This window comes from Anomaloglossus baeobatrachus, chromosome 4 (assembly GCF_048569485.1).
Source record: "Anomaloglossus baeobatrachus isolate aAnoBae1 chromosome 4, aAnoBae1.hap1, whole genome shotgun sequence".
Taxonomy (NCBI): domain Eukaryota; kingdom Metazoa; phylum Chordata; class Amphibia; order Anura; family Aromobatidae; genus Anomaloglossus; species Anomaloglossus baeobatrachus.
In genome coordinates, this window is record NC_134356.1 from 560,559,497 (window position 1) to 560,579,249 (window position 19,753).

The following is a 19,753-nucleotide window of genomic DNA, read 5'->3' on the forward strand; positions in this document are numbered from 1 at the left end:
ACCCCTCTCTGGGACTTCTAGTGTTAAGGGGGCTTTACAAGCAGCGACATCGCTAGCGATGTCGCTGGTGAAAGCACCCGCCCCTGTCAGTTGTGCGTCACGGGCAAATCGCTGCCCGTGGCGCACAACATCGTTATGACTCGTCACATGGACTTACCTGCCTAGCGACGTCGCTGTGGCCGGCGAACCGCCTCCTTTCTAAGGGGGAGTTTAGTTTGGCGTCACAGTGGTGTCACTAAGCAGCCACCCAATTGAAGCAGAGGGGCGGAGATGAGTGGGCGGAATATCCCGAACATCTCCTTCCTTCCTCATTGTGGGCGGCCGCAGGTACGGTGTTGTTCCTCGTTCCTGCGGTGTCACACATAGTGATGTGTGCTGCCGCAGGAACGACGAACAACCTGCGTCCTCAACAATCAACGATTTTTTTTAAAATGAACGAAGTCAACGATGGGTGATTTGGTGAGTATTTTCCATCGTTAGTGGTCGCTCGTACGTGTCACACGCAACGACGTCGCTAACTATGCTGGATGTGCGTCACGGAAACTGTTATGCACACATGTATTCAAACATAGATAAAGGGAAAGAAAAGCCTATCTCACAGCTGTTGCACCTTCACCATACTGGTTGCTGTACAGACTAGTATCCCTAGCTATGCAACACCCTAATAGTTCCTATACATACTGGAATATCTCTAGCCACCAAGCTAGAAAGTCACAACCTGGACCTGGAACAAATATAAGGCAAGCGATAGGCAGGTATCCAAAGTTAGGAAAAACAAAACAGGTGAGAAATATTAAATGCAAACAAGAGTAAACTCCTAATAACCTAACAGAAAACAAAAGGTAGGTGTAGGAGAGGCAAAAGAGAATAGACCGAGAAAACAACACTGGTCTCTGCCTAAATCCCTTCGTTGCAGGGCTAGAACTCCTTAGCAGACATCCACATAGAAATATAGCCAGAAGAGAATGGCTTGAATAGGATACTCATCTCCCAGGAAGTGATAGAACAGGGATAAATAAGCAACTGAGAACATCTGTAACCACAAACCAAGTTAATAGAAACAAAAGTAAAAAAAAAGACACTCAAGCATTTGGACAGGGACCGACCAGGCTTAGCCCAGCATGGAAGGGATCAGACTACGCAGCACAATGACCCAGGATGAAGTCAGTTGTCTTTGGTGGGATTTGAATCTAGGACCCCAGCACTGCAAAGCAACAGTGCTAACTACTAAGCCATCGTGCCGCCTAGAACTCAGCTCCACCTTACACTACCACACACTACAGACAGGAACTTTCCTATGTTTGCAATTGACACCTTTTTTGACTAGTCACTGATCAAGGGAATACCAGTTTGCGCCGGAGCATCACTAGGCAAGGGTAAACGCACTGAAACCCGAAGAGAGGTCTTGGGCGGGCATTACACGCTGCGACATCGCTAGCAATTGCTAGCGATATTGAGCGCGATAGCACCCGCCCCCGTCGTACATGCGATATCTGGTGCTTGCTGCCGTAGCGAACATTATTGCTACGGCAGCTTCACACGTACATACCTGGTCGGCGACGTCGCTGTGACCGCCGAACAATCCCTCCCTCAAGGGGGAGGTGCATTCAGCGTCACAGCGATGTCACTAAGCGGCCAGCCAATAGAAGTGGAGGGGCGGAGATGAGCGGGACATAACATCCCGCCACCTCCTTCCTTCCGCAGTGTCGATGGACGCAGGTAAGGAGATGTTTGTCGTTCCTGCAGTTTCACACACAGCGATGTGTGGTGCTGCAGGAGCGACAAACAACATCGTATCTGCAGCAGTAACGACATTATGGAAATGAACAACGTGACACAGATCAGCGATTTTTTACGCTTTTGCAATCGTTCATCGTCGCACCTAGGATTTACACATTGCGATGTCACTACCGGCGCCAAATGTGCGTCACTAAAGACGTGACCCCGACAATATATCGGTGGCGATGTTGCAAAGTGTAAAGCCCGCCTTAGCCCTAGCACAGACACTGCAACTATGGTCATAGTCTCCAGTATCCTTATGAGAATTCTGAATGCGCTTGTCTGAGATTTGCCATGAGAGCACCCAGTACCATCCCTTCACCTGACAAGGTTCTTGATCCCTCAATTTTTAAACAATGCTGAGAGAGAAAAAACATCAGCCTTACCATTCTTAGATTTTATGGACCTGTAAAAAAAAAATGCAATCTCAGACTCCTGGAATCTGCATAACTACCAACAGTTTCCTCCTCTTCTTTCCTTTGACAATCTTTAATGTATTTGAAACATTGAAGAATGAAATGATGAGAACCACCGCAATATAAACAAAACTGAGCGGATGCCGAATGTTCAGTTACCCCTTTGGTGTCAGTGTAAGCACCAATTTACATAGGTTCATCAGTATCAACTAGTAGCGTGGAAGCAGTCAAAGAGATGCCTTCAAACGTGTCTATCTCCTAGGCATCTATCAAAAAGAACAGCAAGTGTAATGGCTTCCTCCAAAGACTATGGACAGGGACTTTATGGACTTTAAGTTATCATGTTGCTAATCTGACCAAAAAATCCCTGACAGAACTGACTTCAAAGAGTCATTCCAGGAGGTCTCTACTGCCCAAGGTCTAAACTGTGAGCAGTAGTTCTCAACTTTATGGCCTTTCTGAACCAGTTTCTGGAAGTTGGATTCAGCTACTGCAACTTTGTCAGAGTCATCACAAATGAGGCCAAGAACTGAGGAAAACTCTTCAACAGAAGAGAATCCTCAGGCAACAAAAATGCAAAAGCCTGAGGATCCCAACAGAGGAAGGACAAAAAAAAATGTCCACTCCATGACTCATCCCCAGAAGAGACAGAATGGAGGTGAAAGTATAACCCATCTTACTGCTGCCTCACCTACACCATACTGGTTCCTGAACAGACTAGTACCCCTAGCTGTCCAACACCCTAATGGTTCCTGCACAGAGTGGAATATCACACAACTAGAAAGTCACAACCTGGACCTGGCTGCCTGAAAGGCAGTCGGGTTGTTTCATGTACATCATGAGCAACCAAGGGAAAGTTTGGAAAGTACTACAAACCAAGATATTTGGACAAAGTAGAAATATTAATTGCAAGGTTAAACAAGAGTAAACTCCTAACAACGTAACAAAACAAAAAGTAGGTTTAGTAGAGGCAAAATAGAATATACAGAGAAAACGACACTGGTCCCTGCTTAAATCTCTTAGCTGTAGAGCTGAAATGACTTAGCAGACATCCACATAGAAATATAGGTAGCAGAAAAAGGCTTGAAAAGGAGAGTATAAATAGCTCCACCTGGGACTGGATAGGACAGACAAATAAGCAAGTGAGAACACCTATAACTGCAAACCAAAGGAATAGAATCAAAGGTAACAAGAGATTCAGCATTTTGACAAGAAAAATGGATGGAAGGTCCCTGGATCAAGTACTGAGACATGACAATAACCTAGGTAATTAGCTATAAAAAATAAAAATAATAATCCATTCTTGAAGAAGGAGAAAAATTTTATTATCAAGTAAATTGCTATATTGCTTGCTTTGACACACACTTTGCAATATTACCTTTAAGAAAATGGAAATTATCCTTTAATTTGTAGCTGAGTTAAGCACAAACTGTGTGCATTCAGATGAATACCTAGATTTGAACGTACACGGACCATTCTAAAGTTCATGGAATATATATGTGTGTGTGTGTGTGTGTGTGTGTGTGTGTGTGTGTGTGTGTGTGTGTGTGTGTGTAAAATGCAAGCCAATGCCCATATAGCAAAGCCAGCTGAGACAATGTTTACATTTTTTAGCATTGAGAGGAGATTGGCAAAAGTCTATACTGTACTATCCCGCAAACCGAAAATTACCACTAACCCTATAGAACATAAAAGGGATCTGTCACCAGGTTTTTGCTACCCTATCTGAGAACAGCATGATGTTGGGACAGAGACCTTGTTTCCAGTGCTCTATCATATACGAAGCGGCTTGCTGCCTTTTTTTATAAAATCACTGTTAGCTCTGCTGCAAGTCTACTATGGAAGTTCTCATAATGCTGAGCTCTGCATAACCCCTCCCAAATCACTAATTCACAGCTTTTTGTATAGACTATGCATAGGCAGAAATCTGCCAATCAGTGATGGAGGGTGGGTTATATAGAGCTCATGAATATAGAGCAATACAAGTCAGCAGGCCTACTAGTACTCCAATAATAATCTTCTGTTGATAAAAGTGATTTTACCAAACTTACCAAAATTATAGCGAACAGCCCAGTAAATGACACATCAATGGAATCAAGGTCAATGTATCTACTAGTGATGGGTGAACCAGCAGATACCCAGGATCGGCGGGTCCAACCAGATTTAGAAAAAAAAACAAACAAAAAAACGGTTCAGGCCCAGAAGTAATTCCGGATACCTGGCAGTATGCCGATCCCCTTAAAAGTCTATGGTGACTCGAATCATGTGCTATAAAATGGTGGTGGAAAAGGCTAGGGGATTAGAGCAGGCATGTTATAGTTACCAGGCGCGGCTGTAAAGGTCCAGTCACACTAAGCAACTTACCAGCGATCCCAACAACGATAGGGATCGCTGGTAAGTTGCTAGGAGGTTGCTGGTGAGATGTCACACTGCGACGCTCCAGCGATCCCACCAGCAACCTGACCTGGCAGGGATCGCTGGAGCGTCGCTACACGAGTTGCTGGTGAGCTCACCAGCAACCAGTGACCAGCCCCCAGCGCCGCGTGGAAGATGCTGCGCTTGGTAACTAAGGTAAATATCGGGTAACCAACCCGATATTTACCTTGGTTACCAGCGCACGGAGCTACACGTGCAGAGAGCAGGGAGCAGCGCACACTGAGTGCTGGCTCCCTGCTCTCCTAGTTACAGCACACATCGGGTTAATTACCCGATGTGTGCTGCAGCTAAATGTGCACAGTGCAGGGAGCAGCGCACAATGCTTAGCGCTGGCTCCCTGCTCTCCTAGCTACAGCACACATCGGGTTAATTAACCCGATGTGTCCTGCAGCTACATGTGCACAGAGCAGGAGCCGGCACTGACAGTGAGAGCGGCGGAGGCTGGTAACAAAGGTAAATATCGGGTAACCAAGGACAGGGCTTCTTGGTTACCCGATGTTTACTGTGGTTACAAGCCTCCGCAGAAGCCGGCTCCTGCTGCCTGCACATTTAGTTGTTGCTGTCTCGCTGTCACACACAGCGATCTGTGCTTCACAGCGGGACAGCAACAACTAAAAAATGGCCCAGGACATTCAGCAACAACCAACGACCTCACAGCAGGGGCCGGGTTGTTGCTGGATGTCACACACAGCAACATCGCTAGCAGCGTCACAAAAGTTGTTCGTTAGCAGCGATGTTGCTAGCGATGTTGCTTAGTGTGACGGGGCCTTAGCACTACTTCCGGTGGTCACTCATTACCTCATGCATATGCACTGATCCCCCCCCCGCACACCACCAGTCCTAGCGTCTGTTATTGGTTGCAGTTAGACTGCGACCTCACCCTGTGTGACAGCGTATCTGACTCCTTGCAATCACAGAAGCTGTGTGTGTCCCTATAGTGGTGTAACAATAAATAAATATTGGAGTAGGGTCCCCCCATATTATGATACCCAGCACAGATAAAGCATACGGCTACATTCTTCTGCCCCCACCCTTGTACTTATCTTAGCTGTGTATCAAAATAAGAGGGACCCTATGCGGCTTTTTTTAGATTATTTAAAGAATTAAAAAAAAACAGCATGCAGTCCCTTCAATTTTGAAACCCAGCCATGATAAAGCCAACACTGGGGACTGGTATTCTCTGGCTTGGGTGGCCCATGGTTATTGGGACCCCAGCCTAAAAATAGCAGCCTGCTGTCGCCTAGAATTGTCGCATCCATTAGATGCGAAAATCTGGGAACTTTACCAAGCTCATCCCGATTGCCCTGGTTCTATGGCAATCGGGGTAACAAGTGGTTAATGACAGCTCACAGCTGCCAATAATAACGAATAACGTTTGGAACACCATTCTAAGTCTGAACTGGGTGCAAAAAACCTAAAAAAACATCACTATGGGGAGATAAGGTATGCACACCAGTGACTATGTAAGGGGAATACATGGAATAGCAGAAACTGCTGTGTGAATACTGACTTGAAAAATCCAATAGCTATATGAAGAGTGAAAATGTGAAAATGGAATCTGCATTACTGCCATGAACATATGAATCAAGAGAAATTTAGCTACTGAATTGATCAATGCAATAGAGCCCCAACACTACGCCAAAGTATTTCTCTACGTTGGGGTCCCTAGCTTGTGTGTGTCCTCTCATGCAGTTAAAAAACTTACCGTGTGTATAATACGCATAAATAGCCTGGGTCTCAGCTTCCCACACACGGTAAGTTTTTTAACTGCATGAGAGGACACACACAAGCTAGGGACCCCAACGTAGAGAAATACTTTGGCGTAGTGTTGGGGCTCTATTGCATTGATCAATTCAGTAGCTAAATTTCTCTTGATTCATATGTTCATGGCAGTAATGCAGATTCCTTTTTTCACATTTTCACTCTTCATATAGCTATTGGATTTTTCAAGTCAGTATTCACACAGCAGTTTCTGCTATTCCATGTATTCCCCTTACATAGTCACTGGTGTGCATACCTTATCTCCACACAGCTGCCAATAAACCATAGATTAGTAATGGGAAGGGTCTATGAGACCCCCAATTAGTAATCTGTAAATGAAAACAAATAAACACAAACACCAAAAAAAATCCTTTATTTGAAGTAAAATACAAAAAACCCACCCTCTTTCACCCATTTTTTAACACCAAACACCCAGTTCCGACATAATCCACAAGAGGTCCCACGATGATTTTGGCTCTGCTACATACACACTGAAGTCACAATGTGCAGGCACAGAACACGTCCGCACGCTCTGGGTTTCAGGCAGAGAGAGAGCCGCAGTGATGAACAGAGATGTCACTCAGTTTATTTGCGGTTAATAAAGGGGTGAAAGAGGGTGGGATTTTGTATTTAATTTCAAATAAAAAGATTTTTTCAGTGTTTATGTTTATTGCTTTTTCACTTACAGATTAGTAATGGGGAGGTCTCAGACACTTTCTATTAGAAATCTAGAGCTTAGTGGCAGCTATGAGCTATCATTAAACCCTAATTGCCCTGATTGCCACTGCACCAGGGCAATCGGGAGGAGCTGGGTAAAGTTTCAGGATTGTCGCATCTAATAGATGTGACAACTCTGGACTGATGCAGGCTGCTATTTTTAGTCAATAACCATGGGCCTCCCCTGCCTGAGAATACCAGATGCCAGCTTTATAGCTGGGTATCAAAATTGGGGGGAATCCGCGTTGTTTTTTTAAAATGATTTATTTACATAATTATTAAAAGCCGTATGGGGTCCCTATTTTGATACTCAGCCAAGATAAACACACGGCAGGGGGCTGCAGCCTGTATCCGTATGCTTTATCTGTGCTGGGTATCATCATATTTGGAGGACTCTACGCCTATTTATTAATTTATTTTTACACCACAATAGGGACACACACCGCGTGTGTGATTGCAAGCAGTCAGACACGCTGTCACACAGGGTGGGGTGCGGTCTGCCTGCAACCAGACACTGGGACTGCCGAAGGGCGTGGAAAGCAGTGCATATGCATGAGGTTAATGAGTAGTCCCGAAAGTAGTTTTACAGCCGTGCAGAGACTGGTAAGTATAACGCGCCTACTTTAGTGTTATTTTTTTTATTTTTTTAATTACTCAGCTGGCTGGATCAGGAAAATTACTTCGTTCTCTGAGAACTCCTGGCCTGGGATCGGTGCACAGTTTCTCGGTAAACTGGGTAGATCCGGACTTTTACAGTCCAGGTCAGCACATCACTAGTCTCTACATCATGCTGCTCTTAACTTTTACCTTATTGTGCATTAGAAGCAATTTAGAAGACAAACACTAGAACTTCGTAAAAGTAAACATTTCACTAGCAGTACACTAAGGTAAAAGATACATACCACTTGAACATTTTAATAACTTTTCCGCTTTTTACACAATATGGCTTACCAGTACCATACATTTTTGAACAGAGCTTGTGACCTAGGAAAGTTGAAGACATCTGGTCCTCTAGTATCAAAATTTTTAGAAACTGTTTTTAACTTACAGCTGTGAGATCCTACCTGACATCACTGTCAGCTGCTGAAGACAATACAAGATACTGCAGTGTCTACAATACAGAAATTGTCTTCAGAAATAGTTACACGATAAGAAATTCAGACTACGCTTCCAGCAGAAATCTCCAGAGCTGGATATGACCTCGAGCGGCTTGGCTGGGAGCACTAGACTGTTCAGCATGCATGTAATTTGTGCTGCAGGCACACCTCAATTACAAAATATAGTCTCTGTGTACTTGGAAGGGTCACTTGCACCAACTCATTTTCTTGTTTTAGGCTTGGCTCATACAACTGTTAGGGTGTTGACTATGCCAGCAATGATGTTTGATTTTAACTCTACTATATCTAAGATCAAGAAGTAATTTGTTCTGCCCTCATTAAAATCCTCACAATTGGTGGCAACTCTTCAACATCCAGAGGAGTGTCATCTACTAATATAGTTCATCATGTAATATCTTTTCTAAAAAAACAAAACCCAAAACATTTTACTTCAGAAATGGGCGCTGTGACAAATTAAACATGTAAGTTAAAGGGAATCTGTCAGGTGATTTTCTAGTGCAATACTAATGTTAATCTTTAAATAGGGCTTAAGCTGCCCTTTAAGGATCAGTAACTTTTATTGCTGTAGCTTATTCTTGTTATCTTGCTCTTAAGAATTCAGTGTCTCCTGAGGGCTAGTCAAGAGTATGCAAATTCAATTTGCATATGCACGGTTCCCACTCGCACCTCCCAATGCATTCACTATCACTGCTGAGGGGTTGGAGGGAGTATTGGTGGGGGCAACAGTGCAAATTCAGTTCATATTTAATATCACTGATGCCAGCACAGAGATTGGAGGGGAAAGCAGGGTATATGCAGTTTGTATTTACATATGCTTGACTAGTTACTATCTCACACTGAATTCTACAGAGCTTACAACAAGATAACAGGAAAAGGTACAGCAGTAATACTTACTGTTAGAGCTGCTTATGCCCTATTTAAAGATAACATTATTATTGCTCTAGAAAATCACCTGACAGATTCCCTATAAGATTCAAAAATGGTTATACAAAATCTCCTCTTTTTGGGAAGTGAGGTGTCATAATTGAAGCAAGGGTCCAAGTAAAATGAATCCATAAAAAGGACTTTACTGTAATACAAAAACTGTTTTAGATGACTTTAAATATGGATAGTGTATGAGAAAAAGATGGAGAGTTGATCTCAAAAATAGTACAGAAAAATTGTGCAAGAGGAAAAATAGGAACCAAGAGAGACCAAACATATAACGTGGTTATTTTGGACAATCAATAAAGAACACAAAAAAAAAATTAGCAGAGTAAATTGACAAAGTCATGAAACCCTGGAAGGTAGCCTCAATATTATAGGAGACAGAACAGTCAGGCACCTAGCAAGAGAAAATGAAGACACATACGTATATACATTACAGTTCAAAAGTTTGGGGTCACCCAGACAATTTTGTCTTTTCCATGAAAAATCATACTTTTATTTATTGAATGAGTTGCATAATGAATAGTAAATATAGTCCAGACATTGACTAGGTTAGAAATAATGATTTTTACTTGAAATAATAATTTTCTCCTTTAAACTGCTTTCATCAAAGAATGCTCCTTTGCAGCAATTCCAGCTTTGCAGACCTTTGGCATTCTAGCTGTTAATTTGCTGAGGTAATCGGGAGGTATTTCACCCCATGCTTCCAGAAGCCTTCCCACAAGTCTGATTGGCTTGATGGGCACTTTTTGCGTACCATACGGTCAAGCTGCTCCCACAACAGCTCAATAGGGTTGAGATCTGGTGACTGGGCTGGCCACTCCATTACAGATAGAATACTAGCTGCCTGCTTCTTCCCTAAATAGTTCATGCATAATTTGGAGGTGTGCTTTGGGTCATTGTCCTGTTGTAGGATGAAATTGGCTCCAATCAAGCACTGTCCACAGGGTATGGCATGGTGTTGCAAAATGGAGTGATAGCCTTCCTTATTCAAAATCCCCTTTACCTTGTACAAATCTCCCACTTTACCAGCACCAAAGCAACCCCAGACCATCACATTACCTCCACCATGCTTGACAGATGGCGTCAGGCACTCTTCCAGCATCTTTTCAGTTCTTCTGCGTCTCACAAATGTTCTTCTGTGTGATGCAAACACCTCAAACTTTGATTCGTCTGTCTATAACACTTTTTTCCAATCTTCCTCTGTCCAATGTGTGTGTTCTTTTGCCCATATTAATCTTTTCCTTTTATTAGTCAGTCTCAGATATGTATTTTTCTTTGTCACTCTGCCCTGAAGGCCAGCATCCTGGAGTCGCCTCTTTAATGTAGACGTTAACACTGGCGTTTTGCGGGTACTATTTAATGAAGCTGCCAGTTGAGGACCTGTGAGGCATCGATTTCTCAAACTAGAGACTCTAATGTACTTGTCTTGTTGCTCAGTTGTGCAGTGGGGCCTCCCACTTCTCTTTCTACTCTGGTTAGAGCCTGTTTGTGCTCTCCTCTGAAGGGAGTAGTACACACCATTTTAGGAAATCTTCAGTTTCTTGGCAATTTCTCGCATGGGATATCCTTCATTTCTAAGAACAAGAATAGGCTGTCGAGTTTCACATGAAAGTTCTTTTTTACTGGCCATTTTGAGAGTTTAATGGAATCAACAAATGTAATGCTCCAGATTCTCAACTAGCGCAAATGAATGTCAGTTTTTTAGTTTCTCTAATCAGCAAAACTCTTTTCAGCTGTGCTAACCTATTTGTACAAGGGTTTTCAAGGGATTTCTAAATATCCATTAGCCTTCTAACACAGTTAGCAAACACAATGTACCATTAGAACAGTGGAGTGGTGGTTGTTGGAAATGGGCCTCCATACACTTATGTAGATATTGCATTCAAAACCAGACGTTTGCAGCTACAATAGTCATTTACCACATTAACAATGTATAGAGTGTATTTCTGTTTAATTTAATGTTTGCTTCATTGAAAAAAAAAATATGTACTTTCCTTTCAAAAATAAGGAAACATCTAAGTGACCCTAAAATTTTGAACTGTAGTGTACATTGTATCTGTTCACGTGAATCTTTTTGCCATAGGTAGAAGAACTATGGTGGTGCAGTAAGTTTGTCAAGAGAAATGATAACTGTCTAACAGTTGGACTGAGTAAACATAAAAATAATAATAATTTTCATGTCTATAGTGCCAACATATTATGCAGCACTATACAATTCAGAGGAGGCTTGTACGAACAACATAAAACATTACAGAGTAACATACAGTTCAATGCATACCAAGAGGAGTGAGGTTCCTGCTCGCAAGCTTACAATCTATGAGGAAAGAGAGGTAACACAAAAGGTAAAAGTTAACAAAAAAAGTGCTTGTCATGTATGGTCCAATAATCAGTATAATAAATAGGGTCATTCAAATAACGCTGCATGAACCAGTCACCAGCCAATATGTGTACAAGTAAAAGGTACACAGAGCTACAGAGTGCATGGAAGAGAAAACATGGGGTAGTTAGATTAGTGAGGTAATAGACCAGTCTAAAGAAATGTGTTTTCAGGGCACGCTTGAAACTGTGGAAACTGAGAATTAATCAGAGTGTCTGGGATAATGCATTCCAGCAAACTGGTGCAGCACAAGAGAAGTCCTGGACATGGGAGTGTTTTGGATTATAGTGGATGGTAATCATAAAGTTAATGTAGGTGGTCTGAAGAAGCACTACGGTGACCACAGTGGACACTCCTTCTGAGAGATTTTCGACATATTGCTGGAAGTAAGACATCTTTGTCTTATTTACACTGACTCTCTTGGCCTCCTTTAGTCAATTAATTGTGTAAACCAATAATATGTTGGCAGAAACAATTAGTCCACTTAGTCATGGTCACTTTTGTGCTAAAAAAAATAAATTGTTGAGGGAATTCAAATATTTGATCCATCTTGAAGTAAATCATTAATAATTATATATATAAAAAAAAAGAAAATAAGCAATAAGACAGAATTTATGTGCACGAGAAAACAGAAAACAGGTGCAGCAAGTGCGAGTGACAAGCAGAGTGCGGCACTGACCATACATTATCCTGTATGTTACAATGGGAGAGAGACCATGGGTCTTTAATCTTTTCTTAAAGCACTACTCTGGAAACTTTTTTTTTTTACATTACCGCAGTGGTATCAGAAATACATGTTCCTTGCCTGTAGTAATATACTTACCAGTCGTCTTCATTGACACCGCTCCAGTCGTCTTCTGCTGGTTGTGACCTGCTGGTTCGCTCCAGTGTTTGCTGGGTGAGCCAGAGCACGAATCTCATAGACTTACATTGAGACCTTGTAACAGTTACCAGTGACTTCTGGTCAGTTAGGAGCTGCCGTCCCAAGATGGCAGGGTGGGAAAGAGCAGAAGACAGCTATTGGTAAGTATTTTACTAATGGTAGGGAACAGACATTAGTGATACCACTCTGGTGGTGAAATAAAAAAAAACAAAACAAAAAAAAACCACTGGAGGGATGCTTTAATTAATGGCAGGGCACAGTGTGGCTATGCTTTTGTCACATTCTCCATTACAGCATTAGTGGAAGCTAACTATAAAATATGATTGCTGTATAGTAATATATGATTTCATAAAATAGAGATATTTTAGCAAGAGAAAGCCTGGTTCTGGCAGTGTAGAGGGGAAGAATCTTATTTGCATATTTGGTGGGAATGTTACAAAGTTAAGCTTCTTTGGCGCAGCATCTACGGTCTAATTTATTCCGTCACAATGATCAATTTGGAGATGGCACCTGATCAAGCTGCTCTCAGTGTTCCAATACTGAACGTGCCCAAACATTCAACAATACTTGTTCCTGGCAGAGAGAATTTCTGTTGCGAAGACATGGAAAACTTGTACAGTTCATCTCCAGTGACTTCAGGCTAAAGTAAATTGAATTATGGTGAATAATAAATCATCCAGTAATTTTAAAGGCACATAAGTATGTTTTGATTGAGTGTGAGGTTCCGGATAACCTACTGTATGTACTGATTGACGGTAAGCAGGCTTTCCTTCCAATCCCTTCCCCATACGTTCTAATTCTGTATAAGTTACTCTAAAGGCTGCTTAACATGGTACGACCGATTGTGCGATTTCACAATCGATCGTACCCGCCCCCTTCCTTTTTGCGTCACGGGCAAATCGCTGCCCGTGGCGCACAAAGTCGGTAACCCCGTCACACATACTTACCTCTCGTGCGACCACGCTGTGGGTGGCGAACATCCACTTCCTGGAGTGGGAGGGACGTTCGGCGTCACAGCGACGTCACACGGCCGCCGGCCAATAGAAGCGGAGGGGCGGAGATGAGCAGGATGTAAACATCCCGCCCACCTCCTTCCTGCCACATAGAGCCGGCGGCTGACGCGGGAGGCAGGTACGTGATGTTCATCGCTCCCGTGGTGTCACACGGAGCGACGTGTGATGCCACGGGAACGATGAACAACCGGCGCCCGATTTCAGAACCGATATTATGGAACCTAGCGACCAGTACACGACTCACAATTTGTGAGCGATACTGCGTCGCTAGGAGGTGTCACAAAGGCCGGCATCGCCAGCGATGCCGGATGTGCGTCACAAAAACCGTGACCCCGGCGATCTATCGCACGATAGATTGTCTGGTGTAAAGCAGCCTTAGGGGGTACTTTACACGTTGCGACATCTCTAGCATCACCTAGCGATGCCGAGCGCGATAGCACCCGCCCCCGTCGCACATGTGATATGTGGTGATTGCTGCCATAGCGAACATTATCGCTACGGCAGCTTCACACGCATATACCTGTTCGGCGACGTTTCTGACACTGCCGAAATATCCCTCCTTCAAGGGGGAGGTGCGTTCGGCGTCACAGCGACGTCACCGCAACGTCACTAATCGGCCGGCCAATAGAAGCGGAGGGGCGGAGATGAGCGGAACATAACATCCCGCCCACCTTCTCCCTTCCACATTCCCGTCGAAGGACCCACCGCTGACAACGGTGCAGGAGTCCCCTACCGTCCCATCTGAGGCCGCGGCCGCCATTCCTGAGGTCCGGAAGGTTCTGTACCCTAAACGACAACCCGTCAAGGGGGTTTCCGTCCCCATTAGATGTTGGCGGTGCCAGCGGGTGGGACATATGGAAGCCCAGTGTCCACTCACCACGGAGCCCATGGATTGTGGGGTTACCCGGCGGGGTTCAATGTATGCTCAGGTGGTGTGTACCGCTGACCTGGTCTCCCCAGAGACGGAGCCCCACTTGTGCCAAATACAGGTGAATGGATGTCCGGTTACAGGATTGTTGGATTCCGGAAGCTTAGTGACCCTTGTGCGATCCACCTTGAGGGCTAAAGTAAAGGCCACAGGACGTACCGTGGGGGTAGAACAGTTGGTGGTGCCCCAGCCGCATCGCCGGCGGGTCCTCGACTTGGCTCATAAACACCTGATGAGTGGCCACCTAGGGATCAAGAAAACGCAGGAGCGAATATTGCAAAGGTTCTATTGGCCCGGGGTCTTTGGGGAGGTAAAACGGTTCTGCGAAACCTGCCCGGAGTGTCAGCTTACCGCACCCCTGACCCATTTTCACAGTCCGTTGGTACCGTTACCCATTATAGAAGTCCCTTTTGAACGGATAGGGATGGATCTGGTGGGGCCCCTCGTAAAGTCCGCTCGAGGGCACCAACACATCCTAGTGATCGTTGACTATGCCACCCGGTATCCCGAGGCGATACCTCTCAGACATACTGCAGCAAAGCTTATAGCTCGGGAGTTGTTTGCTGTGTTCTGCCGGGTGGGGTTGCCCAAGGAGATCCTTACGGATCAGGGGACCCCATTCATGTCTAAAGTGACCAAAGAGCTATGCCGGCTACTCCAGATCAAGCAGTTGCGTACGTCTGTGTATCATCCTCAAACGGACGGTTTAGTCGAGCGTTTCAATAAAACCCTGAAAACCATGCTCAAAAGGGTGATTTCAAAAGACGGGAAAGACTGGGATATGATGCTTCCCTATTTGATGTTTGCCATACGAGAGGTGCCACAGGCATCCACGGGGTTTTCGCCTTTTGAATTGTTATACGGGCGACATCCCCGGGGATTGTTGGACCTGGCAAAGGAAACATGGGAGCAAGAGCCCACCCCCCATAAAAGTGTGATTGAACACATTTTGGGTATGCAGAACCGCATAAGCGCGGTCATGCCAATTGTGAATGAGCATTTACAGGAGGCTCAGGCCACGCAAAGCGGCCGCTACAATAGACAAGCCACCGTGCGGACCTTTAAACCCGGGGATCGGGTGTTAGTATTAATCCCCACGGCGGAGAGTAAATTCCTGGCTCAGTGGCAAGGCCTCTACGAGATAAAGGAAAGAGTAGGGGTGGTTAACTATAAAGTATTGCAGCCCGGTAGGCGGAAACCTGAACAAATATACCATGTCAACCTATTAAAACCTTGTCAGGAACGGGAAAGCCTGATGGCTGTTTTTTCCCCACCTCCCTCCTCTTCGGGTCGTTCACATCCGGCTCCAGCGACCTCCGGAGAGGACGAACCGGAAGTAAGGATTGGAGAAGCCCTCACCAAGCAACAGAGGCGAGAGGCCAGACGGTTGGTTCAGCAGAACCCCGATGTCTTCTCCGAGCTGCCCGGTAGGACCAGTCTGATATGACATGATATTGTCACCGAGCCCCACCTGAAGGTACGCCTGAAGTCATACCGGGTACCGGAGGCTCGACGACAAGCCATATCGGAGGAAGTAAAGACAATGTTACGCCTGGGGGTCATCGAAAAATCCCGGAGTGAATGGGCTAGTCCGATTGTCCTAATACCAAAACCCGATGGCTCCTTAAGGTTCTGCAATGACTTTAGGAGATTGAACGAAATATCCAAGTTCGATCTCTACCCCATGCCCCGGGTGGATGAGCTGATTGATAGGCTGGGACAGGCGCGATATTTTACCACGCTCGACCTGACCAAGGGGTACTGGCAGGTGCCACTAACGGAGTCCGCCAAGGAGAAAACCGCTTTTGTTACGCCGGAGGGTCTCTTCCACTATGTTGTCTTGCCTTTTGGGTTACATGGCGCTCCGGCCACGTTCCAGAGGTTGATGGACTTAGTGCTGGAAACCCACCAGGCGTATGCATCAGCGTACCTGGATGACATCATTATTTACAGCTCCGATTGGCAGACCCACTTGGAACAGGTACAAGCGGTGGTGGACGCGCTTCGAACAGCCGGATTGACAGCCAATCCCAAGAAATGTGCATTGGGACTCACGGAAGCCCGCTACTTGGGCTACGTGATAGGCCAAGGAGTGATTAAGCCCCAAATTAACAAGGTTGAGGCGATCCAGAAGTGGCCTAGACCCCTGACCACGAAGCAGGTTAGGGCCTTCCTGGGTATCGTGGGGTACTACAGGAGGTTTGTAAAGGATTTTGCGGGACTATCAGCCCCCTTGACGGACCTTCTCAAAGGCAAGAAGTCCGTCATGGTGCGCTGGACTCCGCAGGCCGAGGACTCCTTCCGGGCCCTGAAGGGGGTCCTGTGCGGACAGCCCGTTCTTGTACACCCTGATTTCCGGAAGGAGTTCATAGTACAGACTGACGCCTCAGAGGTCGGCCTGGGGGCAGTGCTGTCTCAGGTGGTTCAGGGGGAGGAACACCCCGTCACCTTCTTAAGTAGGAAGCTCACCCCTCCCGAGCGGAATTATAGCGTAGTGGAGAAGGAGTGCCTGGCGATCAAGTGGGCCTTGGAGTCCCTACGCTATTACCTGCTAGGACGGCAGTTTCGCTTGGTGACGGATCACTCTCCACTGGTCTGGATGAGGTCCACCAAGGAACGGAATGCCCGGGTTACCCGGTGGTTCCTTTCTCTGCAGAACTTCCGGTTTACGGTTGAACATAGGGCCGGTAGGTTGCAGGGCAACGCCGATGCCTTGTCCCGCGGCCCATGTTTGATGGCGGGAGTTCAACCCCGCACGCTTGAACTGAGGGGGGGGGTATGTGAGACTGTGACCGGGGTTATCTATGACGGCCGGTATGTCTCGCCCCGGTTGTGCTCACTCCATGATGGAAAGTAAATCCACTCTAGGGTTAATGCTGTTTCCCTACAGGCTGAAGGAAGGGTTAAATAGAATCAGGAACAAGGGCAGGTGTGCCGGGTGTGGGGGAGTGAACAGAACTCCCTGAGCTCTCTGCTGGAGAGGCACATGTATATTGTTGTGGACTTTTGTTTGGACATTAAACCGTGTGCTGTGAACCTTCATGCCTGGATCCCGTGTCTTCTGCTACGCAGCCGACCGTGCTACCTCACAACCCCCATAGTCATCCAAATTGTATAACACACCCCCAAAATCCTCCAAATAATATAATGGCCCTACGAACAGTATGATGGACCCCCACACAAACCTTCACACTGTATACCGTAATTACTTGCATACAGTATAACAGCCTTCAAATAGACCTCCATAAAGTATGAAGACATAGCCTGCCATATAGTATGCTTGGCCTCACATAGTCCTACATATATTTTGCACGCCCCATACAAATATATTTGCACCCCCACAACAAAATATTCTCAAAAATTGGTATTTCATGCGGAATACAAATCTAAAGCATGCCTAAAGCATGAGAAAGATAAGCAAGTTGCACAGAGACATAAAATAGTATACAGAAAAAAAAATTTCTACAAAAGAAATTAAGAAAAAAAACAACAGTAAGTAAAAATCACAACTACAAAACAAAATCAGAGCAAGGTAGAAGAAAAAAACAAACAAACAACAAAACAGAATGAGAGCTGTAGAGCACACCAGACACTCACGGTGGGTTGTCACATTTTCTCTGTCTGAATCTTGCTCCAGTTCCACACGTGCGGCTGCACATGCTCCACGGGCTCCATGCACTCCAGTCTCCATCCACATGATTAGGGATCGGGGTCTTGCTCACACACTCCCCAGCTCTGCACCACTGTAATACAAACTCCCAACATTGACTGGACTGTCCATACTTACACATATAGAATTTATTTTAGCGGCCCCTAATGGCAGCTCTACAGGTGTATTTATGAGTTTTATGAGAGGAGAAATGAAGGAGTATTTGAGCTCATTTCCATTCTGTTTTAGTTTGTGCCTACTCTTCAGAATAATGGCCTCTCACACAACGACACTGATGCAATGGAGGTTCATAATGGAAGCCAATGAAGTGACACATTCATTGTCCTACAGAATAGTCAAGAACAGACCTTGTAGATTTTAATGGTGTCTGTCTGGATTTTGACATCCAAGATATGGGCTGCAAGCTGCTCTATTACCAGCAAAAATAGCCTACATGGGCAACGCAACTGCTGACAGACGCTCCGAATACATATGTGAACAGAACCTAAATATGACAGAACAGGTTTAATGTAAAGAGTTTCTATATTTTACAATATTATACAGTATTGAATTCTATTTACACTTTGCAAACTTTCTTACAACATACCACACAAGCTCACCTTATCTGCACCACATTCGGTACCATCCAATGGTGGGTCCAATTTGGTTTTGCAAGAAGCGTCTCCTTCCACCAGACACCACAGACCAGCACACATCAGATGCTGAAATCAAATTGTACACAAGTGACATTAACACCATTATAATATAGCAATAAAAATCAGTTTTCAGAACAACAAAAATTAGTGCCACGATATACACTACTACAATGTATTACGTCTCACATCTATTTAAGGAACATAAATTAATCAGTTAAAGTGGTTGTCCAGTCTAAAATGACAAGTCTTCAGTTACTCTATGTGTCACTCTATGTGACTACAGACGTGTGAATCCTCATAACGCGTGCACTGTGAGGATTCTCCAGCATCAGAGCCAAAAATAGCAGTGATGTGGCCGCAAGTATACAATATGTATAATCCTGGACAGAATCCGACTACATGGGCACAGCCTCGCTTAATGCAAGTGAGTGTAACTCACACTCAGCTCTGCGGTGCGCTATCATATCATCACTTTTCAGAGGATAGCAGACGGTTTGTTAATGCTATCATGGCGTATGTTCCTTTCCCAAGTGTGTTCCTGCCTGTCTGATTCGTTAGTGTTAGAAAGAGGAAAAAATATCCGCCCCCAGTAAAATCTCTCTGGTAACACCCACTTGTACTTAAAGGGAATCTATCAGCAGGATTTTGCAATGTAAGCTGAGGACAGTATGCTGCAAGGGTTAAACAATAAACAACTGCTTCTCTTATCTGTGTGTGAGCTATTGTTTACTATATTTTAGCTATTCTAAAGGGTTTATTACCCTATGATTAACATTAGAGGACTAGAGAGTTTCATGCTGCATTGTCTGGCAAGGCCCCTGCTAAGATTGACACTTCACAGTGAATGAACAATCTCTATTGATAGCCTAGTGTGGGGCTGGGATAGCGCCCAGCTCTGCTAAACTCAATTCTTTGATCATGTCAGAATGGCTGTACACAGTAATTTAAGTTAAACAAGGTTAGCTTCAGAATCTCTTTGGCTACGACATGCTGCTCTCAAATGAAATCGCAAAAAGCTGCTGACAGATTCCCTTTTAGAAAAATTAGTCGTTTAGGTGCCAAATACTTTGATCTAATATCTCCACAACAA

At 44.8% G+C, this 19,753-nt stretch overlaps 1 protein-coding gene across 1 annotated transcript in view; it reads right to left on the reverse strand.

Moving 5' to 3' along the window:
* ADAMTS17 (ADAM metallopeptidase with thrombospondin type 1 motif 17) overlaps positions 1 to 19,753 on the reverse strand; it is a 398,711-nt gene that overhangs the window by 165,268 nt on the left and 213,690 nt on the right. Inside the window, exons 11-12 of the mRNA XM_075342840.1 lie at positions 18,628 to 18,729; positions 17,956 to 18,101 (exon numbers count right to left, since the gene is read on the reverse strand). Of these exons, the coding sequence (XP_075198955.1) occupies positions 17,956 to 18,101; positions 18,628 to 18,729 (248 nt within the window). The remainder of the gene's footprint in view (positions 1 to 17,955; positions 18,102 to 18,627; positions 18,730 to 19,753) is intronic.